General features: G+C 39.2%; 1 protein-coding gene across 4 annotated transcripts in view; it reads right to left on the reverse strand.

Moving 5' to 3' along the window:
- Positions 1 to 302: 302 nt before the first annotated feature.
- The window catches only part of LYRM9 (LYR motif containing 9), a 35789-nt gene continuing 8876 nt past the window's right edge, over positions 303 to 27215 (reverse strand). Inside the window, exons 1-6 of one of the 4 annotated variants that reach the window (XM_048074301.2) lie at positions 22589 to 22661; positions 4943 to 5005; positions 3558 to 3698; positions 2362 to 2454; positions 1122 to 1167; positions 303 to 462 (exon numbers count right to left, since the gene is read on the reverse strand). In XM_048074301.2, coding sequence (XP_047930258.1) covers positions 1150 to 1167; positions 2362 to 2454; positions 3558 to 3683 — 237 coding nt within the window. In that variant the 5' untranslated portion in view covers positions 3684 to 3698; positions 4943 to 5005; positions 22589 to 22661 and the 3' untranslated portion in view covers positions 303 to 462; positions 1122 to 1149. Of the gene's footprint in view, positions 463 to 1121; positions 1168 to 2361; positions 2455 to 3557; positions 3701 to 4942; positions 5006 to 22588; positions 22667 to 27215 lie in introns of those variants that run through there. The other 3 variants (XM_048074307.2, XM_066979528.1, XM_048074310.2) reach the window with 3 other exon arrangements.

The raw sequence follows: 27215 nt of genomic DNA on the forward strand, positions 1-27215 counted from the left end.
AGCACCTGAGTTCCTTTTTGGCAGGTGAAGAAGCTCAACAATTCAGAAACAGTAAAAGCAAACAAATCCAACCCCCAAACGCTTAGGACTTCAGGTATGCATAGCAGCATGCACTGCCACCTGGAGGCAGAAAGCTCCAAGTACAGCTAAAAGCTTCAAAACTACAGCTAATGCTTCAAAAGGAAACTTTCACCCCTAAATTAATTTTAGTTAAGATACCTAGTGTTTCTTTTGAGTTTTTCCTGGTGGAAATCTATTAAGGCAGCAAAAAGATGGTCTTCTTAAAAAGGACACAGACTCACGTTTTTAAATGCCATTTATTACACATTGCAAAAAGCTGTGAAAGCCTTTATATCTGCACAAGACTACATATTTCCAGTGATCCATGGAGTGCACAGAACCCGTCTGAATGGCATCTGTTTTAATGGGATTTTAGAGCCTAGGGTCACAGGGGGCAGGCACCTATATTTAAATACAAAAAGACAGAAATCAGTTCAAGTGCAAACCTACAAAGTAGAATGAAGATATCCATAAGCAAGGAAAAGCAAGAGATGAGACTAAATCAGCCTTGCTATCAACAGGAGTGTAAATACTGTAGTTCAAATTTTAGATGGGCTTAAAATCCTCAGGGGAACGTTCTCCACTGAGTAGGCTATGCCTTTCTCCAGGCCTAACTAACAGTATAATCTAATCCATAATCAAGGAAATAGAAATTTGCTCTGAACCTAAACGAGCATTTCACAAGTTTGCAGGCTCTCAGGACAGACCTTTATGCTCAGATACTGGTTAAATTCTTTCAGATGAGACTCTAATTCACCAGATATGAACAAAAGCCAGAGCACTATTTATTGTTTGTTAATGACTTGTACTGCATTATATTGTCACGCTCAGTAAGTTTTCCCAAGAAGTGTTCTGTGCTATGCAAATCTTAGGGAAGTTTGAGCTTTATGCTAAGGTTTGTGATTATGCATGCTAAATACTTTGAACCTAGACTGTATCATTTTATCTACTATCTCAAATAACTTCAGAAATATTATTTTATTTGCATTATATAAAGGAAAATAGCAGACAATAACATAGCACTGGACTTATTTGACTGCAAATCCTCTAACGATGTTTACCAATGACATTCCTGTCTTCATCCTTCTTCTACTTCTGTTTTTTATACTGCAATGAAAAAAAAAGAGGGAAAAAATACGTAACTAAAATTAATGATTTATAACGACAAGAATTTACAATCCTATTCATGATCTACACAAAATTGTCTCAGTTTCCTTTAATTTAGATTGAGATGCGATAGGCTTTCCCTCTGCGATATAAAATAATGGAGCCATTTGCTTTTTGATGGACACCGAATTGGATCCTCATCTTGCACCATTGGAAAACTGGCAATATAACTAAGTACAATATAATCTGCTGCAGAATCAGGATGAGGCTTTTCATAATTGTAGGGAGAACAAAATCAGATTCAGGCACAGACAGTTATTTACTAGACTGTAACTGCTGGGATTTAGCTACTGCTATAAATTTATAATCTATGACTAATCTGTGCTTGCTCCTGTAACAATTCTTATTTGGATTTCACGGACTAGCAGAGATAGGGATTTAGCAGTCATTTAGTAAATTAAGTCACAGACACTTAGAGCAAGCTAAATTTTTGACTTGTTTCATTATACTCTGAGAAATCCAAAGTCCATGCAACTCTCAGATGTCCAATGGCATTCTTTTATTTAAGAATCCAGTTTGTCAATCTACTTCTCCTCTGCTAGTATAATATTTTGACATGGACCTTGTGGCACTGACAGTTTGAGTGATACATTTCAGTGCTGTGACAGTAGAGGCATTTCCACTTGGTGATAACTGCGGCATGAGTGAACTGATAACCACAATTTTGCCACTATGTTGTCTAACCCTGATCCATGCAGTCACAGGTAAGACCCGAGAAAAGAGCATTCAGGGAATTTATGTAAACTGATCAACAGAGGACAGATTCCTGTTAGGAAAAAAGCCAGTGTGTAACAATGAACTGTGACTTGTGTTGTTCCTCTGTGATAAACTTATTAGTCACCACTGCTGAAATTTAATATAATTTTTAAAGGAAACAAAAAAAAATTATACAGAGATCAATTTAAAGCATCATTGGTTCTAAAACATACACTTAAATTTATATTGACAAAGAAGAATTTTTAAACAAGAACCATCAAATTCATAAACCCCTAGCAGCTAGGTTATTGCCTTTCACTCAGGTGCTTCAATGTCCAGGACAGTAGAACAGTTTGCTGTTCCTAACTCACTTTGCAATGTTTTATTCTTTGATTTGAACTAAGTCAGAGCAAAACTTCAACAATCTGATGCACTTACTTTATTCATGACCCAGTCGGCATCTTCAATGGCTCTCTTGATAATTTGCTGGATCCTTTCAGGATTGTCTTCATCCGCATGAACTTTGAAACTCTGCAACATTTGATCAGTGTTACACTGACGACCAACAATTGTCAAAATAAGGATCCCTTTTAAATGCTAAAGAAAATTTGGTACACACATACTTTTTATCTGAAAAGGTAAAAATATACATCATAGCACCTGACTATGCTATTTCCATAACAAGGCTTAGTAAATGCAATTTCATATTAAGTATTTTATTCCTTTCAAACACCATCAGCAAAAATACCAAGAAGATGATCACAGACTATTGAGAACTTCAATTCAGGACAACAATTGAGGTACCTTTAGGAGGTAAAGGTATCTCAGGAATTTAGGAGGAACCTCAAGAATTTAGGATTTAAGAGGAAATTCTTCATTAAGAGGAAATTCTTCACTCAGAGGGTGGTAAGGCACTGGCACAGGTTGCCCAGAGAGGCTGTGGATGCCCCATCCCTGGAGGTGTTCAAGACGAGGCTGGATGGGGCCTTGGCCAACCTGATCTAGCGGGTGGCATCCCTGCCTATGGCAGGGGGGTTGGAACTAGGTGATCTTTAAGGTCCTTTCCAACCCAAGCCATTCTATGATTCTAGGATACCTTTCATTACGTGGAAATGCAAAGTACATGACCAAATTTAATAAGCATCTCACATCCTACTGAATTCAACAGCACCTAAGTAAAATGCTGAATAGTGAAGTTTCCTTGAAGTTGTCTGGTACAGTAAAACTACAAATGACACAGGACATCAAAGGCATGAAATGACTTCCATATAAACAGTTAGATGAGATTTACCCGTCCTGAAAAAAAAAAAGTAACAGACAAGGAACTAGCAAGTGTTACCATAAAAGATGTGTTTAGGTGAATAAGGAATTGTTGTTCACTCTGAACTAACACAAGAAGTAGAGATGAAAGCAAAGGAAAAATTGAAGGTTTCAGACTCAAAGCAGACAAAAGGAAATGCACCTTCACACACTCCCAGCATAACCCTTTGAATCCACAAAGGTTTCAAGCTTACAGAAAATTTTACATGCCCAAAGTTTTAAGAAGCTGGTCCAAACTGTAGGGGGAAAATAAACAAAAAAGAAACTACCACACAACTCTGAATTCCACCAATGAAAAGAAATATGTTTCTCACCTGCCTGATTGCATGTCTGTAATGCTGACGAATATTCTCTTCGGGAAGTTGCTTACAGCATCGAAGCAGGTAACGATATAATTGCAAAGAGTTCTGAACTAATTCAGCATTGGGTAGTGGAGCCATTGTCACGTTTTTTAGCTGTTGAAAACAAAGAACACAAATCAAGATATCTACTGAATTTTATTAAAAAACAGTAATAAAAGTGTAAAGTAATTTTACAACAATAAAAACAGGGCCAGTACATTAAAATTTAGCAGCATAACTTGAAAAAAATCTTTAGAAGAAAACAACATGAAATACATCAGAACTTGCTTAGTTTATGGACAAATTGTGGTTATTTGTCAGCGATCAAACTAGAAAAAACAGTGTGCAGTTCATGCAGAGAAAATCACTTTAAAATAGTAATATTAAGCTGCATTGCAATTTAATACTTTTTTTTTTTTTTACTTAAGAAGAAAAAAAAACCACTACAGTAAACAAAAGAGTATTGGCAGCCCCCAAGAGATCTGTTTACTTGTATGAGCCTGAGGTTTGTGGCTTAACATTAGCTTTGAAATTTTTCATTTTTGGAACAGCAACAGGAAAAGAACAAATCTAGCAAGTTTCACCTCAATAACTATACTTACACATTGTAACAGTAAGTCCATCCAAGCTATATGAAGTGCTAATCAAATACTGTAAATGACTTGTCATTTAACAGATGGTTACCATCTGCAGAGAACTAAATTAACATTTGGAAAAAAGCACTTTTACATCATTACTCTTAAGAATAAAGATAATACATAAGTAACTAAATAAAGAAGTAGGTGTAAGCCATTATTTTAGCACCCGTTATGATACATACTTATCACTTGGATTTTTTTTTCTGTTTTCTTCGTTTAAGTAATTTCTTTGGCCAAATTTAGTTCCAAGTAGAATAACACAATAAGCATCTCATGCATGGGCTGCTGAGGCTCCAGATGAGACATTTATGTTTTTTTACCTGAAGTTAATTACATCTCACAGACTGCACTGGCTACCAGGTTCAACACCTCCAAGCTAACAGCCCAAGCATCCCACCCGTGCAGCCACAGCTCTGCTTTCTCACTGCCTGCCCAGGAGTACCCAGACAGGAGCAATGCTCGATTTAAACACAAGAAGAATTGCAGTAACAAGTGAGAGATAGTACAAGGCATAGGCCTTCTTCGATGGAATTTCTAAAGCTAATGCATGGGACCGTTACACACGAATCTGAATATCCCTACATATGTTCTTTTACTGCCTACAATGTTGTATTCAATGGAATTTGAAAATGTTAGGTCAAGACCTCCAGAAATCTCTAAGTCTTGCTGGGCTGCAAGATGTCCGGAATTTCCAGACTTGCCCAATAGGCACATACATACCAGCTGCTCTGCTCACTTCCCCTGAGTAACATAAGCAAAATGCCAGGCATCAGCCATGCAGATCTGGACAGAAATAAAGCAAAAAATTATGTCTCTGAATTGACCAATATGTAAATTTCACAGCCATAAAGAAATAAATACTAGTTTTCTTCTTAAGACAACAAAATATTCTGCTGACCTTGCAGTGCTCAGAGCTGATGTACTTAACTCCCGAGCATCAGTCAGCTCTGATATAGCACCTTCACTGCAAAGCACATTTGAAAAGCAAGTAATTGCAAAGAATTCTGAACTAATTCAGCATTGGGTAGTGGAGCCATTGTCACGTTTTTTAGCTGTTGAAAACAAAGAACACAAATCAAGATATCCACTGAATTTTATTAAAAACAGTAATAAAAGTGTAAAGTAATTTTACAACAATAAAAACAGGGCCAGTAAATTAAAATTAAAACAGCAAGTAATATCAGGTTAAAGGTTGGACTAGATGATTTTAGAGGTCTTTTCCAACCTGAATGATTCTATGATAAAAGGGGAGAGAGAAAAACATATGATCAGTGCTCTGGCCCCGGGAGTTTCTTCTGTGTGTTCTACTCATACCCTGGTTTTAGCGTACACTCATGCTGGTTATGTATGATTCTTCTGTGTGAAGAAAATTAAACAATTCTACGAGAAAAACACATTATGTGCTCTATTCTTGAAGGGTGGGCCTCTACAATGTTGCTTCACTCATGGCACCAAGCCACAGTACAAGGTTATAGCTGAGCAACTCATGGCATTGCTGCTTCTGCTCATTAGGGGAAGACTGGGTGAAATTCATGCTACCATAATTAGACAAAAGGTAGGTAGGTTCAAAAAAAGGAAACATCCTGTAAAATGAGACAGAGCTGTTCCTGTGGCAGAGCTTCTTGTCAACAAAAGATGCATAAGAAAAAGCCTTGCAATATTAGCGTTATTTTCTGTATTGGGATCGGGCCCATACTCTTCAGCAAAGAACTTGGGCTTGATCGTGGTAGGTACTCCCCCTCTCTATACACACATACATATATGTCTAAAGAAAAAGTTTCTGCCACAAAGAATTTACAAGGCAGACTAATGACAAGTTATAAGATGAGGCAGAATGAAGCAGATGAGCCAAACAGGTGGGATGGGAATGGGGAGGAGGTGACAGTAATACGAACATGTTTTTGTGGAGCCTAATAGAGCGCACAGTATAGCTCACCACCTGCTTAGCTGCTATCAACAGGCAAGTTTTATAACACTGTTTCTGCAGGTCCTTGAAAAATAGTGAGTCATGGCTAATGATGGGTGCTATGGAAGCCCCAAAGAAAGGCTCTGATGACACTTCAGAAAGAAAACCTTTTTCTAGCCTTCAAGAGAAAAAGACGACTGTTTCAGGGGAGTACTTTACAGAGTTACTACCTCATGAGCTGATGTAAATCATGTGACGTAACTTATTAAAACTAATTTAAAGATATACAATAGAACACAATGATTAACCCTCTAGTGAAAAACACCCTTAAGAGTTGGAAACCTAGGCTACAGGCTTTTTTTTTTTTCCCCTTAAAATCCCCAGACTGGCCTTTGATACCAATATGCCATATGATTTTTTGATTGCAGAGAGATGAAAGGTAAATGTATAGTGCTGTTTACCATGACCCTACTATTAACATCAGAAAAAAAAAGCACTTAAAAAAAGACAGTTGAATCCCCTGATCTGTAAGCCACTGTAATGGCTGGGGTAACTTCCCTTCATAGCTAATGCAACGCGGCTTGCCAATGGCCTGCACGAGGCTCAGCTTGGACACTCCCTTAATTAACCCTAGGGAAAGCACTGTCACTCGGGGGATCTGGGAAAGAGAGGAGACAAGGAACGTTCCCCAGGCAGAGAGATGGGTGATGCCAATGCCAAATGCGGCAACGAGAAGTCCTGTGCTGGGTGTGCCCCACCAGGTGTCAGAACTAACGCACACCAAAGAGACAAAAGGCAGGCTGAATTTGACATTTAAGATGGTAACTTTGATTTGGGTGGTATTACTGGATTCTAGAATACAGATCTCCGGGACTGAAATGGTTACACCACTTAGGAGAGATTCCATGGACAAAATGCAAGACGTGGTATTTCCTTTTTTTTTTTTTTTAGTTACAGGTCACTCAGAAGCAGAGGCTAACTGGAGTTAATTTTCAAACCCCTCTCCCTCACTATGGTTGGGTGTAATATCATGATGTCTTGTGGGTAAGAAAACCGTAATTATTTGGCTCTTGGATTCTGTCCTCATAATCTTTACCTTCTGCCAGTTATCCTCTCCTCTCACAACTGACACGTAACAAAGATAAAGCTGCACTGGCTTCCAACAGGTCAGTGATGCGCCAAAAAAACCTCTGGACAGTCCCATCTTTCTCTAGTATCCAAAACTGACAAGTGGTTTAGTGCGCTTTGAGCTTCCTAGGGCGTGCCTGCTTTTGAATATTTGATATGTTCTATTAGTAAAGTAAGAGAGATGAGGTAAGACTTCACAATGGTCCCTCCTGAGAATTATTTACAGCCAAAATATGGCTTCCATTAGGTTTCGTGAACAATTAGAAAACTATTCTTCCATCATGAGGACAATAAGTTGGCTCTATACTGCCACTGCAATCTTTTCATTCTGCTTGCTTGATTCCACTTCTGTTCTCTCGTATTTGTGTAACAAAAGTCATTCATCCTCACACACTACAGGATTTCTACTGTCCAGGAAAAACAAAAACAAAACACATATAGGGCAGAAAGATTTTACAAAACTTCAGAAACAGAGACCAAGAGCTGGCTTTTCAAAATGGTTTCAGTCTGACTACCCCACTTGCCAGCCCATTTTCCAAGCACATGAGATTTGCTAATTCTGGCTTTGCCCTAAAAAGTTCAGCTTAAAATACAGATCAGAACTCCCCCAGGCTTAGGAATGTTCATCTCATTCTCTTCCAATCTTTTCTCTAAAACATCACTTTCTCTTTGCAATGAAACCTATGCCGGACATCAGTTCCATGCAGTTTTTGTTTTGAATTCATTTCACTTTGTCATTTGAGTAAAATAAGGTGATTATACTCGAAAGTCAGTAAAGGGATCCCTGTATCACCCCTCCAACCAGAAGAAAGATAAACACCAAAATGTGGCTCAGATAAAACACAGACTGAATCCCTCCCTACCCTTCTCTCACTGAATGCAGGAGTAGCAAACCAAACGTTATGATACAGAGCCTACAGTTACATGCTTAAATTAAGTAGAATGATTCCATGTCCATGATCTATTATGAAAACAGAAATATAGGAAAAGAACTTAATCCAGAGTAGGGCCTCAGTTTTGTTTGGGCATACTGGGCACCTACCTCATTGTATAATACTCCAGCTGATTTATTTACTTTCCAAGTGTTGAAGTCCTCATTTGCTTTGCATCCCAAATTAAACTTTTTGCAATGAGCTTAAGCAGGCAGGCTCCGGGAGCTAAGCAATTTGAGAGTAAGCTGCTGGTGTGTGCAGACCTGTAGCTCCACTGGCAATAGATATAGTCAGTTCTAATCAGTTTACCCTGAGACCACTGATTTGATATGTAATCACATCAAGCTTTTTAGCAAAGAGTTTGTATTTACGAAAAACGAGAAGTTAAAGTGAACACAGAGCAGCCTGTGCATATCCCTGAGAATCATTTTCCCAGCCGCCAGAGGGGGGTCAGTCAGTCCTGGGGCCTGGCTCCCAGCAGTCAGAGCTGAGGGCATGCTGCCAGCATACACCTTTCGCTCCACCCTCGGTATCACTCTCAGCACTGGCTTCCTTTCTTGACTTCTCCTCTGAAGTTGTTTTCTTAACAAATCTGGGACCCTTCTAATATGAACGGACCTTCAAAGAAGATTCTGGTACCCTCCTTCAGTTTCTTCCTAGCACTCAATTCAGTGATATCACTGTGTTCCCCTGCCAGGTATCAGTGAAAATGCAAATGAAACTTCAGGAAAACCATCTTGGACAAAGCTTGCTTTATTATGCAAATGCCTTTGCTTTCCTTTCCTGTTCAGGAAATTTAGTTTCCCCCAACACCTGGCTCTTTCCCCCCAACTATTTAAATAATGTAATTTAAATAGTTCACCTGGTGTTTGTTATCTTTTTACTTAAAGTATTTTGGGGCTACTAATTCACATCATATATTGTAATAAACATTTACTGCACAAGCATCATGCTGAATCCCCTCGCTTCAGTTTTCCCTTTACATTTTGTACTGCAGGTGACAAAACTGAGAACAATATATTTAGACTGAGCAACATTCCTGACACGTACTGTGATTTTAAGGGATTCTGTCACAACACCATTCAATTTAAAGAAGATGTCAATGCTTCTGTTTCAGAAGAACTGAGAAGATAAGGATTTTACGTTTTGGACCAAAATCTAGCTTCACTTCTCTTTCATAACAAGAAGTCAAGAAGTCCAGCAGCATACACACTGACTTTCTTTGGCAGTCTTAAGGTTTTTTTAGCCATGTGAAATTATGCAGGATAAGCAAGACCTTGGAGTTACTGGAGCTTAAGGATGACTATTTAGAGGTGTTACAGCCAGACATTTTTGAAGTGTATTTCTGAGTATGTTCTATTACCGTACCCAGAGTGTCTCCCCATGTCTAGCGGACATACCAGAACACCACTCTGAGACAGGGCCTGCTTGTCTACAGGACAGCGAGTGGCAGAGATTAAAGGACTAGACCAGCTTCATACAGCACATCTTTGGCTCCAGGCACTGTTCTCCCTTTCCTCCTTCCTTCAGAGGCAGTTGTGGATGTTCTGTAACACTGACATTCAGGCTTTAATAGAAAAAGGTTTTTGTTCATCTGAACGCGAGCTTAACTTTACACACAGGTTTATTTGGTTTGATCCTTAGCTGGTAAGAACTGGGACGGTTCCATTGACCTTCAGCTCCTAACCCTGTATTTCCCATATTCCCACTGAATCCCAGTTCAAGGCACATCTCAAAACATGCTTTGGGAGTAAGGCCAATTGGTTGAGTTGTTTCTAGGCTTTGAAGTCCTATCTGTCACTGTGCTCTAATTAAACCTAAGTGGTGCTATAGATTTCCTGTCGCAAAAGCAAAGATTCTTTATGTGTTGGGAATGTAGAGGACAGCCTGCTTCAGCATAAAGAAACTAATCTACGGGAGAGAGCAGGAAACCAAAGTCTCATAAACATACGAATACGGAATGATTAAGCTGATCGATGGAATTGCAAATGTGTTTCACTTTAGATAATTATGATTTTTCCAGTGCAATATTTTTCATAGGAACACAATGAACTGTTAAATTCAAATCATGTGACCAAAACATTTATAATGATGAATTTCAGAAAAATTTCTACTTTCCCCCAAATACTGGACTTTATAATGGATTTGAAATTTTCACCAGTTCTAGTTATCAAACCTTTACTACAGAAAGGCCCTACACTGAAAGAAAAACCAATCCTGAATTCTGCCATACATCCATAGCTTCACAAATTTTACAAGTTTGTGACATGAGTTATCTTCACGGGGAAGTTTACCACCAAAAACCTGTATTTTTCTGAGCACGCAGCGTCCCCGTGTTTGTACGACCCTGAGCAGACTGTGAAGGGCGCCATAATTCCAGCAGGCTCCACCTGCTCCCTGCAGCCACGGCACCTCCCAGGGACCCGCCGCACCTCACCAGCGGCACTGAGCCACTGCTACCTTGCTGGGGTACCAGAAGTTATGTTTCAAAGAGTACTGAAAGGCATTCTTCCTATCGTCACCTCAGTTACCTAAGTTGTGACAGCCACTGTTGATTGTGTACATTCAAAAAAAACCACCATTTGGCTAATTTTTGAGTCTGGATTAAGTTCTCCTGTATGTTAGTCATCTTCTTGGCATTCTTGGAACCTTTGCTCACTTTAGGACCACCACAATCTTGCAACATTGTCGTAATTTCTAGAATACACTTCAGTGTATTCAGTGCCTCAGTCTGCAACTGTAAAAAGATAATTAGAATTTTTTATGTACTATAATGCTCAACTGTGAGCTCCACGTACAACATCTAACATGATTTCAGAGCCTACTGGCTGGAAAAGCTGTATAAAACCCTAAAGCAGTAATACATTTGATACTATATTAGAACCTAATACTCTTTCTTTTCCTCTCTACATGTACATCCAGCTTCCACGAAATCAAATCAAATTCTTCTTATGATCTGACATATTGAAATGTCATGTGGCCAGGTCTTTCTCTTTCCTTGGTTTCTTATTTTCCCCCTTTTAACCTTTCTGAGCTGCCTCCAACATCCTAGCTCTACTGTGCAATACAGTTCTCCTTCTCTTCCAAATGGCATACACAGCTTTAACTGCTTTTGAAGCACTCTGTCCCACCAACTAGGATTTTGCACGTTCCTGCCTCAGCCAACTCCACATCAACTAAGTATTGCCATGTTATCACAGCTGGAAGACAACCGCCTTGGGGAACTGGACCATTATCTTTCTTATCTCACTTCACTGGAAATCTACCACAGGACATGGAAAAACTGATGGCAACTTTACTAAAACTGCTGTTTAATCAGAAATAATCTTATGAGTTGACCCACCATTAGGTTCTTGTACAGTGCTATAGTATCTTAGCACAATTCAACGCTGAATAAATCCTGAGAAGAGGTACAACTAAATTCTGTACTTGTACACTCCACGACATCACGGAATTTGCATAGTTAATTTGCCCCTCACTTTGCACAAAAAGGACAATAAGGCATAGTAAGAGTCTGCATTAATGCTTTTGTTCCAAAAACACTCCACAAATGTTACAATTTTTATCTGCCATGAAAAATAAAAACCTCAACCTCAGAAAATCTGGCTGTAATTGTGACTAATACTGTAAATCTCCTTCTGATAACTTAAATTTCATGCATAGTATAACAAACAAACTGACTGTTGAGTCAGAAACAAAATAATCCACTAATTGTGCTTTTCTGGAATGGATGACTGTATAATGCCCTAATCAGAAGGCTGAAATCACATTTGCATTTAGATAAAGCCCTGTTTAAAAAGAGACAAGTATAAAAGGAGACACTGAGACTATTGTGGCATTTCGCTGCATAGCATAATCATTTACATTCCTGATAATGATATTCAGATAGTGAAGCAAAAGCTGACCAAAGCCAATTAATCTTGCACTCTGCATTAGCACGCCTGTCAATTGACCCTGTGTATACCTGAACCCACGATACCGATATGACACTGTGCCACTGCTCTCAGATTTTTTTTCCTGCTACTGTGACTGTTTTTCAAGCAAATCTCTATGGCCCAACAATTGCAATCTCAATCTCTCCAGACTAGTTAAACAGCCACCAAAACTGGGCTTCAGAGACTTCAAATATGAGTTAAAGGGCTTCAAGAACTACCTGAGCTGCTGCTGTTTCAAGGTTGTTCCCACCGTGCTCCACCCCACATACACAGGCTGGGTATGTGTTTCCTTACTCCTTCAGAGTATTGTGGCTTTAGCATTGTAACTTGGGAATGTACGACTCTCTGCCCTAGTCAAACCTCATGGTCTTTAACGTACTGATTTTACAGTACCCTTGAAAAGTAGCACAGCAGTATTGTTTTATGTCTACTTTTAACAACGAGGAACTGAGACACCCACTTAATTTGGCCACTTAGTTGACATAAAGCTAGTCCGGAACATGCAGATCCACAGGGCAGAGAGGGTCCTACGCTGCGGAACCCCAACCATGAAGCAGCGTTCACCAGAATGGCGCTGGGTTCCCCCAGACAGCCCCACATTCTGACCACCGACCCGTCTTTCATGATCTGTGCTGGGGAACGCATCGCCATTGACCGCTGCCATCTCTCAAAACCAAGCACACAAAACAGAAGTTGGAGGGAACAAAAATTGGAAATAGAGACCCATTTGATTCTATTTCTCTCGGTTGGCTCTAAGTTACTGAAGGTGCCTGTGGTCCAAAAGCTGGTACCAGTGTTGATGCTCTCGCTGCAGATTCTGTTACGAGTTGATCCCACTGCGTGTTCAAGGAAACCACACTGTCTCCCCAGGTGTTAGTAGGCTTTGGTTGAACTCAATCAAAAATTGCTGAGATGTACACAGTGGATTTTGCAAAATAGGATTGAGTAATCAAACCTTGTTAAAAAAAAAAAAAAGGAAAAACTAATGCAAAGCATCTATTCAGCAGTATTAGTTTAGTTTTAATTAGGAAAACGCTTCAGAATATTTACAGCTGCATGAATACTGACAAAGCAGCACAGAAGTAGCTTGTTTTGTTTTCTTTTTTCCAAAAAGTATTTTTTAGTGATTTTAGGTATCTTGAGAATTCAGTGTTGAACTTGGAACATCTTCTACAATTATCTAAGCTGTCAAACTTATTTGTCCTCCTTGAAAATATAAATTTAAGTGCCCAATAATAGACTGTAAAAGAAAAAAGAAACTGAAAAGAAATAGTGAACCTAATATTATAGATTCATAGCCCAGCTCTGTAACCTGACTCATCATGCCATTGCTGGGCCCGCTTATAGCAGTACGAATACTGATTCCAGAAGTGGTGTTTGTGCAAAATGCAATGGGAAAAATTTTCTGTGCAGGGAAGTAATAATCAAGCTGCCAAAATAAGAATTAAATTGGAAGCCTCTTGAAACCTCTTTAACCACAAAACATCTTGGCTCAGGATCTGACATTAGTCCAGGACGACACCCGAGTAGACTGCTGCTACTTGCTAGGATCCTTACTCTTTTTTTGGTCTTTGTACGTGGCTACATTAGTCTTCCCTTCCACATTTCACAGCTTCCTTGTTAAAATACATTTACAACTTCCTGCAGCAGAGTGGCAGAGCTGTCCTGCTTCAGTGAAGTAACTGCCTTCTTCTCTGGTTATTACACTGTAATGTGTTTTCTTTATTCCCTAGAAGGTCACAGGAGAGGGACTACTGCACTGTGTTCAAGGCCAGCTCTATGGGTCCTGCTGCCCTAGGCAAACCTGCAAACGTCCGTCCCTACCAAATCACATTCACTCACAGCGTTATTGAATGTCTTGCAGCTCTGGGCAGCAGCCTGCCCTGTAGATATACTCTCTTGTATGGGTGAGCATGTACAATGCTGAAATCCCATTGTAATAAACACGTCTCTCCAGCATGCTGAGCTTTTATTAAGATCTGCTGGTTTAATGTGATTGTTTCTGACGAGCTGTGGCCTGTCATTACTGTGAATTCTGTCCTTTCTAAATATGATCTGTAATGTCTTATTGCATGACTGATGATAGCTAGACATTTTTGTTCTGTTCACTTCTATTTCTGTTCTCCTCTGCTCTGTGCTTTGCTTCTCTGCGTCGCACATCAAGCAATGTCAAAGGAGAGTGCACCGGCAGCACGTTCTGGGGGCTCAGGACAGCGCTGTAAAGGTGGCATTACAGAATATCAGCAGACAATACAGGAAGATTACCAGCTGGCTAAACAACACATCCCGAGGACCTGGTTTTTGACAAGGAATCGCCAGCGGTTGGACATGCCTCGGGCAGTTTGACAGCATCAGCATTAGGCTTAACGCTATTGAACACTACTGGGCAGAGACTTTTCCAATCCAACACCAGGGAGGAAACACGCTTCCTTAGGCCAGATTACCCAGTTGGGGATAATTAATGAGTGTGCTTAGACTAATTGAAGAAATATTCTTTGTAGCATGCTTACCAAATGCCAAGTTAGGGCAGCAATGGAGGAACAGATAGGAATCTCTCTGGCTTAGGTGCAATTCAAACTTCTCTACTTTTTTCTCCCAACAGTGACTTTTCCAAGCGCAAAGAAAATTCTGAAAGGCAGTCTTGTAAGAACTTTATCCTCCCAGCTGTAAACTGCTCAGTGAAGTGCTGTCAACATGCATTTTGTTCTTACTGCCCAAATTTGTAAGTATTTATAGGCAAGATCATGCCTGAATATGAATTGAATTGGATCTTGCTACCATCAGCTTTAAAACAAAACTGCCTGTTCATTCCTCCCTTCTAATGCTTTTTGAATCTTCAGATTTTTGAAGCCTCCAATTAAACACAATAAAAGGATACCCAGTTAGCAGCATAAGGTATGAAAGTTCTTTTGAAGGGTGCACATGAATGCATGTTATCTTTAACTGAAGCACTGGTTTTACAAAGTATGGGTCATGTAAGTATGGATGAAGTACCTTATAGAAGGTCCTCAAGAATCAGTAAATTTTCCATACGCTTTTGTCATGCTTCCCGATGCAATTAAGGACTGAACCCAGCACAAAATTAATTTTAATTTTGTTTTAAGATAGGCTAATTTTGCCCAAGCAATCCTGCTTTATCTTTTTTTATTTTATTTTTTTTTAGCAAAAGAGTAAAAACATGTAATTCAAACAAGCTGCTACAACTTAGTGCAGAAAGGACTCTAACTGGGAAAACAAAAGTACACAAGTTCAATAGAAGGACAAAATGATGACAGGGCCATCACTTTGTCAGAGTCAGGTTTTAAGAAAAAGCAAAAAAGTCACCGTGACCCTCACTATAGACCAAATATTAATATAAGCTTTTTACTTTAAACCAAGAATGCCCGAAGTAGGCCTCTCAGCATTCCTTCAGTGCAAATATCACACCCAGCCTACAAGGGAATAAAATCTACAGTACAGCAGGGCTTTGCAGAGTAACTTCTTATTTTACTGATTTATTGCAGCACCACCTTTCTCATCCTAACCGCACACACAATCCCAAACTAATCACAACAGTGCTTGGACAATGCCCTGGTATCTGCAGTTTGCCCTGTAATCGTCCTTCCCAATTTATATTATCCTTCACAGCAGCATCAAGACCAACTTGCCATCTCATTATCCCAAAGCCACACCTGCTGCAATTCAGCATCTTCCAGTCCTTTGCCCTCAATCCAATGGATTACCTGGGCCCAAACCTTCCCTGGTGTAAACCCTGCCAGTGGCAGAGTCGTACTACAGATGAACTTGACCCACTGCACCTTGAGCAAAATACAGGCCTGTTCATGGGTGAAATGCTTATAAGCAGCAGTGTTACAGAACATTTAAGTCTGAGAGTGTTTAGCCTCTTAAGGGGGATTTTAATTTGCACAGTTCACTAATCAGGGATTGTTACCATACCAACAGTTAATCACGTGGCCCAATGCCCGCCATATCTTAGGAATATTCGTGAGGTCCTAAAGCCATATCTCAAGCTTTCCTAGAAATTTTACTGTCACTTTCCAAGGCCTAGTTGAAAGACCACCTGCTTTGTAAGAAAAACAAGGAAAATTATGGCTTGCAATAAGCTTGTTGCAAAGAAAGGGATCCCAGCTCAGCAAGTGGCTTTTCATTCTGGGACAAGGCTGCAGCGGGATTCCACAGGAGAGCTCCTCACAAAGCCAGATGCCATGCGAGACTTGCACATTCTCCATGCTTCGGATGAAAGACTCATGGGTTCCCTATTCCTCCAGGGGCTGATTCACCTCTGTACATAAGATATTTTTATTTTCAAAAATTATGAGGCATTCTTTTGTGATAACAATGTTGAAGGACTCCATCATTCAGGAGATCAGTACCTGGCTGCAGAACAGGCTATCTGACAATTGATTCTTGTGCTTCATGATTTGACCCTATTAGAGAAGAAATGAAAATCCGCAGCTGACATAGTGGTGGCAGATGTTAGCTAGTGTAATACATTTGAAATGCAGGTCTAAACATTACTTGAGCACAGGATTAAATGTGTTGTTGTCTACATTAGCTCAGTCCTTGCTGCTTCTCTCCTACTCTGGTTTAAGATGGGCTTCCAAAAGGGAAGCAAACACTGCATGCTGGAAGGAGACAGTTTTGTTCATTCTGAATAGGCTTCCTAAGTCCACTGATCAGACCTGCAATGATGTCAACAGGCTGGCACAGCAACATTGACTTGAAGAAATCTGCAGTACAGGCTCAGGCCCCATTGGCAGCGTAGCTCTCGTGGTGCTAGAAGAGCATCTGCCCACCCCATGTGGAAGAAGGCTGTTTGCCATCCATCGTCATGGCAAAGTCCTGCACTTTGTTTAGATGAGATCAGAAAGCAAATGTTGAGAACAGCAAATGCTGAGAATTCAAATATCCCGTTGCATTACGCCTAGACCATGGATGTGTAAACAGCCAACCCTAGCCTCTTGGATCTGTATGAGGAAAGACATCTGAAAAAAACAACTGTGCTCCAGGAAATGGAGCGGCTTGTGCTGCGAACAGGAATCGTATCCTCTGATTCTCACACTAGTACCTTATACAGGGAATCATGCTATTGACTATGCCTCTGAAGTGATTCATCCCTAGCATCCCTAACGCAGAAAACGATCCCCTGAATCTTTGGAACCTATGTCCTAATTCTTTTGATGCTTGCTGGCTAAACCAGTTTCAATATCCTCTATGTATCTGGATTTCTGTTAGTGATTGATCTGTCTGGATTTTGACTGAATGGTTCTGAGGCGATTCATATACTTCCTTTTTTCTGAAGTATTTGGGTGTTGATACAGAATGCCAGAGTATGCTTCTGCCGTCGCAGCAGACAGCACATGGCAGGCCAGCTCTTCAGACTGACAAAAGCACCTCGTGGAGAGGGAGCTGCCTTAGGTTTCAGCCATGATTCAGATTTGTTTACATTTTGTGAAACCTCAGGAAAAGGGGATAAAAGCTTCAGTTCAATTGAAGTCATGTTGCTAACCTTCAGTGCTAATAATTAACTCAATTATGCTGAATTAATTTGATGTAATTATTGGTGATGGCACAAAGACAGTGGCCCAGAGAAAGTTTGAGAGACAGGAGGAACAGAAGTCTTAACAATACAAAATACCCCGTAAATAGCGCTTTTTTTTGCCAGAATGAGTCAAAGACAAAATGAGTTCATTACAGTCATCCAGCTTTACTCAACCCTCCAAATTACCCCAATACCCAGACAAATAGCTGTGAAATCCAGCAAGTGAACTAGAATTAAAACACGCCCTGACGAATTTGACACAGCACTCAGTGCAAGCGTCTTTCCCCATCCTATTATCTAAACAATACAGATTTAATAATATATTTAACAGAGCCACAATGCTTTGCCTTTAACTGAAGACATTAATTAAAAACATTTTCTTGTTGCAGTGTTGTCAATTGGGTGCTTTTTGATGAACAATCTGGAGAAAGCTTATGGAGTCTTTTCATTTGATCTGCAGTTTTATCCAGTACTTTCCAGACTTATTCAGTTCAAAATAAACATACCAACTATAAAACAAACAGCTATCTTTCTGCTTCCCCATTTAATATTTGTGATTTGCTTTGAAAAAGTACAATAGAACTGCATTTTTTTGTTGTGAAAATATACAGCTTACTGTGGCTTTTTTAATTTTCTCATGAGTTAAAGTCATGAGAAGAAAATAATTAGGTGTGATTGTCTTAGGTGTTGGGAAAAACATAGAAAAAGAAAAATAAGAAATAATATGCAAATTACTGCTTTAAGCATTACCAGAATCTCTACAGGACTTTCTCACCTCCTCCCTCCATTACTGGAGGATGTGCACCCAAGCTGCTGTTCCACTTCCATTTACAGTCTGGTCAAATGCCACGGACCGAGGGTGCATTTACCAATACAAAATTCACGAGACAGAACACCTAATATTGCAACCAAGTCGAAGATATAAACCTCTTACGTCTCAGACTACAAGTGATCAGTAGTATGTGCCTTTTCCCATTCCTGAGCCTGTCCACCTTGAGTGCCTAGAGTATGCCACCCACATGTCCCCAGCCTTGTACATAAACTGCCTGAGGCAAACCTCTCATTGCCTTGCTTCCATCAGGCTTCTCTGCGTGTATGGATTGAGCACCATGGGTGGTTATTTTCCTGCTGTAAAGAATTTAAAAATTAAGAGTTTGGATTACAGCATCAATATATTTGATATTTTTACAGACTGGGAGGACTGAAAATATTTAACTATGAAGAGTGTTGTATCTCAGCTTGCCTTGCTTCAGTTTGAAATCCTGCTTGTTTCACATCTGTTAACATTGTAAGTATACAGATTTCTCAACTTCTACTGCATTTCGACTATCCTTGGGGACAAAAATATTACCTCCAAAATCACCAGTTGCTTCTGAGATGCACTTTAAAAATAATGATTTAATATAATTGCACTGTGGTTTAACTGAAATGCAATATATTATTATTCACAAATTTTATTTGCCTCCTCTCAGTTTTTCCTTCCATTTCCTTCTGGTTAATTAAGCAAATTTTTTCCTTTATCTTTGCTACTATTTGCTTGGTTCAGTTACCCCACTGGAAATATATATATTTATATATAAAAATATAAATATACATATATATAAAATAACAATCTAGTAAGATACAAGCCCTAAAAGATGGATACAAAAATAGTGATGAATAAACCATTCAATTTCTTCATATTGAGCTGCCACAGAAAACATTTGGAATTCTGTGGGTGGACTCAAGAGCCAGAAGAAATACTTCTAATATTAGTAAATCCAGCTATCACGTAAACAGGCACAAAGAATTGAATAAAGCTGAGCCATTGTGTACCATGCTGGTTTTAGGTTTGGGAATGTGATAATGCTTTGAGAAAAGAAATCTAATGAATAATCCCTGGAGGAGATCAAAGCAGCATGTAATAACAGATCGATAAAATAATCGGGTAATGAGAATCCAGCCATGTTTATGTAGGCCTGTTCCTGCAAGTGACTGGCTTCAGCTGAGACAGCCGAGTTAGTGAAGACCAGGCGTTATTTTTTTCTCCCCTCTCCAATCAAAATAAGTGAAATTGAGAAGCAATCAACCAGTCCAGCTCTGAGAACTGAAGGAGGGAGGATTACAAAGGAAAGGGCAGGTAGCATGCCCCGCAACAAGCTGGAAAGAAGCACAGCCAGAACTTTTTTAGCCAGCACAGAAGGAAGAAGAGCAGCTGTATGCGGTCTAACATTCTAAAGCCACTTCACATCCATCCGTCAATGCAAAGGGTGCTTGCATGAGTTCATCAGCTTTTTCCTGACACCAGCCCATGCCTCTATCTAGAGCTCCCTCTTCCCACACCCCTAGCCTGCTTTTCCTTTCTGTCGTCACAGACTTGATTTTCCCTTTCATGGATTTATGCTTGAAAAAGCATCACTGCCTCAATTGTCTATTTTCAGCCTGTATTTAAGAAAACCCTTCGGTTCCATTTGTAGCCACATCCTGTCTCTGCCTCCCCCTCTTTCTGTTCCTAAATATAAGGCTGATGCAGTTTGATGTGACATGACAAAATAGCACATTTGCATCGGCAGAAACTTTCTCTCAACAGCAGTAATTAAAGGGAGTAGATGAAACATCACTGAAATTGGTGTTTACTTAGCCTGCAAATAAAAGACTTAAAGAGGACTTGAGAGGGATGTTCAAGTGTCAAGAACATGAAATTCATTGATGAGTGCCTCCTTTTACATTCTTTCCTACTGCAAAAGCAAACTGTAGCTCAAACAATGTAATCTATTTAAAGAGGGAAAAAAAAAGAGAGGCTTATATAGTCTATATTCCTCACCAGTGAAAATCATTTGATGTATTTCTCTGAATTATAAATAGTACCAAGACACACTTGTGGTTACACATAAGACAAGGTCATCGAATCTGAAACTACAAAGCTCAGGCTCTCAAATTGAGTAGAAGACTGAGATCTCATTGACTACAGTGAAAATTAGGAACTGAAACACCTTAGTTTTGAGTTGAGATGCATCAGCAGCAGACAGACGCTCACCTTCACCTACAGCAGATTTTTGTTAATTGCCAAAGACAGGAACTCAGAAATAGTGGTCCAGGGTTCTGAATGCAACAACTTCAGCAGGATTCATATAGCAGATTAAAAACACATTTCTTCAAAACTTACAAAATAATATACCGTAATTGATTTTGCTGTGTGGATGCACTGCATATACTTGCCAGGATCAGCTACTGTCAGCTTCCTGCAGTTTCCTCCATTACAGGTAACAGCAATAGAAGGCAGTGGTGGTAGGATAGCAGCATTCAGAAACTGAGGGTTATTCTTGATTTTAGAAAATCACTTGAGTTTACTTAATCCTTATGAAGAATTCACAGAAAGGTCTGATGGATGTTCCACAGGCCACAGGATTTAACAGACATACTTTAAAGTGGAGCTTCCTGCTCTCAGGAGAATCTTCCTTTCTTTTCTTGTTTACATGAGGCTATTCTTTTAAATCCATCTGTGACTGGCACAACCACTCTGCTTAAAACTGGCAGACCACATTTTGAACAGGCTCATTTCCATCCTAAAGCAGATGGCATCAAGAACAGAGTAGGCCAGAAAAATCAGTTTGCATATTATGCTTCAGTTTTTATGGGTCATATTACCATTCAAAGCCATCAAAATGGCAACCCATATGCAATGTGTCTGCCATTGGAACCGAAGTGATATGCTAGAATAACCTCAGTGTGGCTGGTTATAAATAGTCTGATTAACCATTAAGTAAACTCTGATATTTAAAAATCAAATATTTTCCTTGCTAACAAGATACTGACTTTAACTGATCAAGGAAATGGTTTTAGTGAACCAAAAAGGAAAAGCCATCATCTCATCTTCATCCCTGAACAACTGTATCGGCAAGCTCTCTTGGCAGAAAATAGTTCAGCATCTATGCCAAATATTCTCTTAATAACTAAGCCAGGTGCAGATGTTGGCTATGTAATTTGTTCCAACTTTGTTTTAAAGACAATTTTCTGGCATGTAGAACACTTATTATTCTTGTACCAAAAAACACATGCAAAGAGCTCTTCATACCCCTATTTTTTCCCAAAAATCTGTAGGAATACTCTCATAGAAATAACACACGTCATTAGCAACATACATAAGTGATCGAATCAGCAGAGAGCTGTACCCTAAAAATACTAAAGCAATGCTGAAACAAGGTCAAAAACATGACGTTCTGTTTCCAGCCTCCCACCCATATGCTGCCTCCCTGCAATAGCGCACCGGACAATTGCTGGATCCCATATAGTACAGAGGGTACACCCCAGATGCTCCAGAAGCCATGCTTCCACATTTACAGGGTTTGAAGCAGGCAAGTCTACTACTGCGAGAAGTCTTAAATGGTAAAGACGTATTTCAAATGTCTTCTGCTATGTTATCACAGCACCTGAAGCTCAAACAACTGTTATGCTAAATAACAGCGAGGGCCACCACCCTGTGTCATTAACAAAGTTTTTCCATTCAAGTTTTATCCCCCCTCTGACTACTCTATGTTAATTTTCTGACTAAGGCACAATACCAATATTCCAGGTGTTTATTCTCAACTAAATACAATACACTCAGGAAGAGCAGATTCCCTCCAAGATGCTGAAATTACTGATCCAGTTGTAATCTTGATAAACATACCAAAATATTGCTGCATTTGGCATCTTTACTGACAATTTAGAATTGGGGATCTGCTACTGTATTTGTCATCATGGCTGGAAGGAAAATAGGGGTGTTCCTGAATACAAAACGCTGTTTGGAAATCAATCCTGCAAACATGCACAGCTTTAACAAATTGCATCAACTCCATTTCTACCATTTGTTCGTGATTTGGCATTTTCGCCTTTCTCCCTACATGGGGCAAATAGGCTCCTAATGATTTCCATAAAACCAAAAGAAAAAAAATAATCACTTAGAGCATTCAGAGCAAAGGAACTTTAATTATCTTCACGGATTAGGTCTGTCGAAGTCCAACAGTAAGCAAGAGACCTGCAGAGAAGAATCAATTTTCATTACCTGGTTCTCCCCAACTCACTACTTAAAGTACCATCAATAAAGAAGTGCAGAGAAGCCCATCCACAGCACACATTTCAAATTTATCAGCATGTAAGCTTTCACTTAACTAGTTACATTAACCATGAATTCATGGCCTTGAGATGAATAGGTTATTGCTTTCAGTAATCTACTCAAAACACTTTTTAATAAATATATACTACAAAATATAAGAAGAGTAATTCCAAAGCATTCAGTGGAACCAAACCTTCAATATTTCCTGTTAAATACTTTCTTACCTGCAGAAACTATTAACTATTTTAAAGAACCACAGTTTCTAGTACTCAGAACTCTGTAAAATGACGATTTCACAGAGAATTACATATTTGTAACAGCAGAACACTGCTTTGGAAAAAAGCATGCTTCAACAAGGAGACAACCCAGCAGCTTCTGAGTAAAATTTGAGAACTACTAGGCCTAGACGGTCATTTGGCATTCCACTCCCACTGCCGGCGCGCTGCAATCTCATCTCAAAACGCCCAAGTGCCCTTCTGCAGGAAGGAGCACAGGAATAACTTCATGAATACCCGACTTGCAGCACCAGCCTTTGCTTTTAGAAGTTAGCTCCCAGAAGGCTGCAGAAAACTAGAAATGACTTCCTTGACAGTTGCTATTTTAACTGAAAACAAGCAATGCACAACAAACAGAGCTGCATAAATGTTCTACATTACATCAGTCAAACAGCATCTGAGAATCTTCCCTTTCATACTATTTTTAAACATTTTAACAGTATGCCATATTGCTTTGGAGTTGCACCTTGCTGTAGTTGCTGGATGACTCACATTCAGTCCTAACAGGAGAATTCCGGCCTCTTTTCCACCTGCCTCTGTAACATTTTAGTTGTCTGCATTAACTCACTCCCCCTTCCACTGCGTATGGACATTTTGCTCTACAAGAAACTCCTGCTTTATCAAATATTCGATTGCACCGTAAGAGAATCAAGGAGGCAAATTCTCTGAAGTCAACACTAATTCCTTTATTTAGAAGTTAACTTCACTGAAGTTGAGAGAGTGGGCTGTACTGACTATCCAAAGACAAGAGGATCAAGAATTACTCAGGTTATCTGCTACTCCACAGACTTTCACAGAACAACTTGAAACAAAAGTCCAGTCCTGAGGATACCAGTGACAGCAGAACCTGAATTGATCTTTTATGCCTTCCCATGAAAGGCAGAAGTTTTTGAAAAATCTGATTTACAGATGCAGACATTTACAGAATTTAGATCAAAGACTGGCAAAGGTGAAAATCCAGATTTTTTTCCAATTAAGAATATCATAACTTGGTCACATAATGGCTGACAACAGCTTGGGATACTTATTTTTTAGAATCTAATTTAGGCACCCATAATTACTCTCTGAAGGAACATAAATTGGAAAAATGTCAGTTCCAAGGATTAAAGCATTCAAAATTGCACTTTAGTTATGATTATGGGAGATGCTTTGTTTGCAGCCAAGACCTATGCATCCCTTCTTACAAGGCATCTGAGCAAAGCCTTTGCCATCCACCCACACAGCAACCGCCGCCACCCATATTCTCAGTCTGCATCATTAGCAGCCAGTGCCCCTTTCTCTGGGCTCAATGTTGCCCTATTATTGTTCACCCATGCCATAAAAACACGTTCCTAACCCACTGCCTTGTCTGTCAGTCTTCTCTTCACATTCCCATTCTGCCTTTCCCTTACGTTACATAAATACAAGATCAACTGCTTTCATTTTCAACTTCCTCATAGCCTCTCTCACCCTCTTTGTCTTACCAGAGATGCAGAATTTTGCCTCTAATTTGCAAATTCATATTCTTATTCAATATTGCACATATTATTTATGCTTAGTCCTTGCCTTGATGCCTCAAGAATTTGAAGAGCCAATCATTACCCCTAAAAAAAAAAAAAGACTAAATTTCTCTTTTGCTGGAATAATCATCTGAACTAATAAATACAACAAATAAAAACACCTGGTAAGATTGATATGACGAGACAGCTTCACTCAAGATGTACACAGATAAATTTCTCATAGGAGAAGATCAAAAACAAGGACCTAGAAGAACAGATTCAACTTCAGTTAAAAGCCAGTGGTGAGTCGACTGAGGCCTTCCAGTTCTTCTAGAACGGAGCACTGACAGATAGCTGGTGACATTATTTTCATCCATCAGCTGAATTTCCCTTTCTAAATAGCAGATAGAAACTTCGATGTATCTTAGATGAGTGCTGTAGAAAACCTCTTATTTAGCATTGTTAATTAACAGTTTGTAGATATATCTGCAGTTAGTTATCCCAGTAGGACATTTATGATGCCCTTTCAGAAGCACATTGTCCTTTGCTGTTAACATGTGGCTAATATAATAGCCAAAGAGGAACGCAATTAACTTCTCCATGGGCTGAAATTTAAACCAGCAATTAATTCTATAATTCACTTAGCAGAGCATCAGGCACTTCCGTTCAGAAAGCTGTCCAAGTCTATTCAAAATACACCCTGTTTAGCTTTGGGAACACAAAATAATCGCAGTTACTGCACGTCACGTTTAGTGACAAATATTGCTTACAGTTTAACCTTAATTTCTGCCTTGAAAACATAAAAGCCTTTAAAAGAAGTTATTTCATATCAAAAAACTTTCCTTTACATTGTGAGAAGTGTGTAAAGGAGCACCGACATGCGAATTACGCTCCTAATATGTTTACTAGCTGGTGTAAGTTGGCTAAAGCCAGTAATCTCCAACTTGCTGCGCTTTTTATACCAGCTACAAACCCAGTGTCTCGTCTTGATCTCAGGATACAAAGTGCTCGTTTTTATGCATCATATTGGCAATATTTCTGGTTATTCAAACACCACCGATGTAAACAGCTGCAGCTGGAACACTGCTTGCATGGTGCTGTTGACATTAGAATATAACCAAATGTAGCTTGATTTTAAAAATAAATAATGTGCTCCCTAAAACAATGTCTGAGAAAACACAGGCTTGTTTGTATTTGTAAGCACAGACATACTTCCAAGCAAAACTCTGAGCACATGTTCACTTCTGTGTAGGACTGAACAAAATATTCTTGTATTGCTGTTCAGTTGTTTATTTATAATAGATCAAACTTATCCAAAAGAAATAGAAAAATACTATATTGAAATTATATTAGGATTTCAATATTCAGTGTTTCAAATTTCAAAAGCAAGTACAATTTGTTGTATGAAACCAGGCAGAAACCTGATATTTCTAACATACCAAAAATTATGTATCACAAAGTTTAAAACGAAAAATGATGGGTAGGAGAAAGAAACAGGATTACCCCCAAGAGGCATAAAAATACAAAATTTGGATCTAGAGACCAATGAAATTAATAAAACTTGCCAGGAACAGAGTTCAGAAATTTGAAGCATAATAGCACTGAGGTACCTTAATCTTTATACCTTGGGTGTCCTGGAAAATTCCAATTTCTGAACAACAAAAAAAACCCACTGAGTATTTTCAGTCCACAATATATGTTTGTCTTTATATAAATTTGTGTGGGTGGGCAGAAAAAATTGAAGAAGCCACATATACACTATTTTCAAACAAGTTGCCAATGTTTGCTAGCTGCACCAGTCCCATGAACTTGCAACATGCCATTGTCTCTGTACGCTGCACCTCTGCTTCCCACCGTGGTTAGAACAACAGCGCTAGGAACAGAAGCAACTGACGTTCTCATTTCCTCCTTCGGCACAGCACACCGGTCAGCTTTAATCAAGAGAAACACTTCCATAATAAACCTACAAGATTTATTCCTCATTTGTTTGCAATGAAAGAGTTAACATCCGTGACCCAAATATGGAGACCCATTTTAAACTTGCTGAAAATTGCTTTTTAATCCTAGCTCTCGAGGATTTCCTTTGAAACCATCTGCCACACACGCTCGGTGCTCCTTTCCTGTATATATGCAGGATTACTATAACATAGATTCTTTTGTGTAACTTAATACATTTTGGCACATTAAAAAAAAATAGTTCTGATTTCAATTGTATACCAGAAAATGACTAAAAGTCAAAAGCAGCGGTAAGTTGAGAGCAAAGCCAGACACCCGTGTTTACCTTATTTACCGCAGCATTGACATTGCAATTCCAATTCAGTCAGACACCGCGCAGGATTTCAGCAAATAGTTCTGAGTCAATTAACTAATGTAACTTACACACATGCTTAAAATTAAGCTCAAGCATTTTCCAGGATGTGAAAGATTTAAGCATGCACCTTCCCAACTAGAAAGCAGATTGAAGACTGGAAGATAGAATTAATGACACGATCAGAGAAGAGGAAAGATTTCTAGACGTTCTCCTCAAATCTTTTGTCCAGTCTTTTTTATTTGCTTGTGATGAACATTTCTGCAGTTGTGCTTTTCTAGTTCAAGTACTGAGAAAGTGATAAAGTCACATTCCTAAACACACTGAACTTTAAAATGGATACTTATGACTACAAATACTTCAGCGATCACCCAAACCAGAAAACAAACATACAACATACTGCTTCTTACCAGAA

The sequence above is a fragment of the Anser cygnoides genome, chromosome 18 (genome assembly GCF_040182565.1).
Source record: "Anser cygnoides isolate HZ-2024a breed goose chromosome 18, Taihu_goose_T2T_genome, whole genome shotgun sequence".
Taxonomy (NCBI): Eukaryota; Metazoa; Chordata; class Aves; order Anseriformes; family Anatidae; genus Anser; species Anser cygnoides.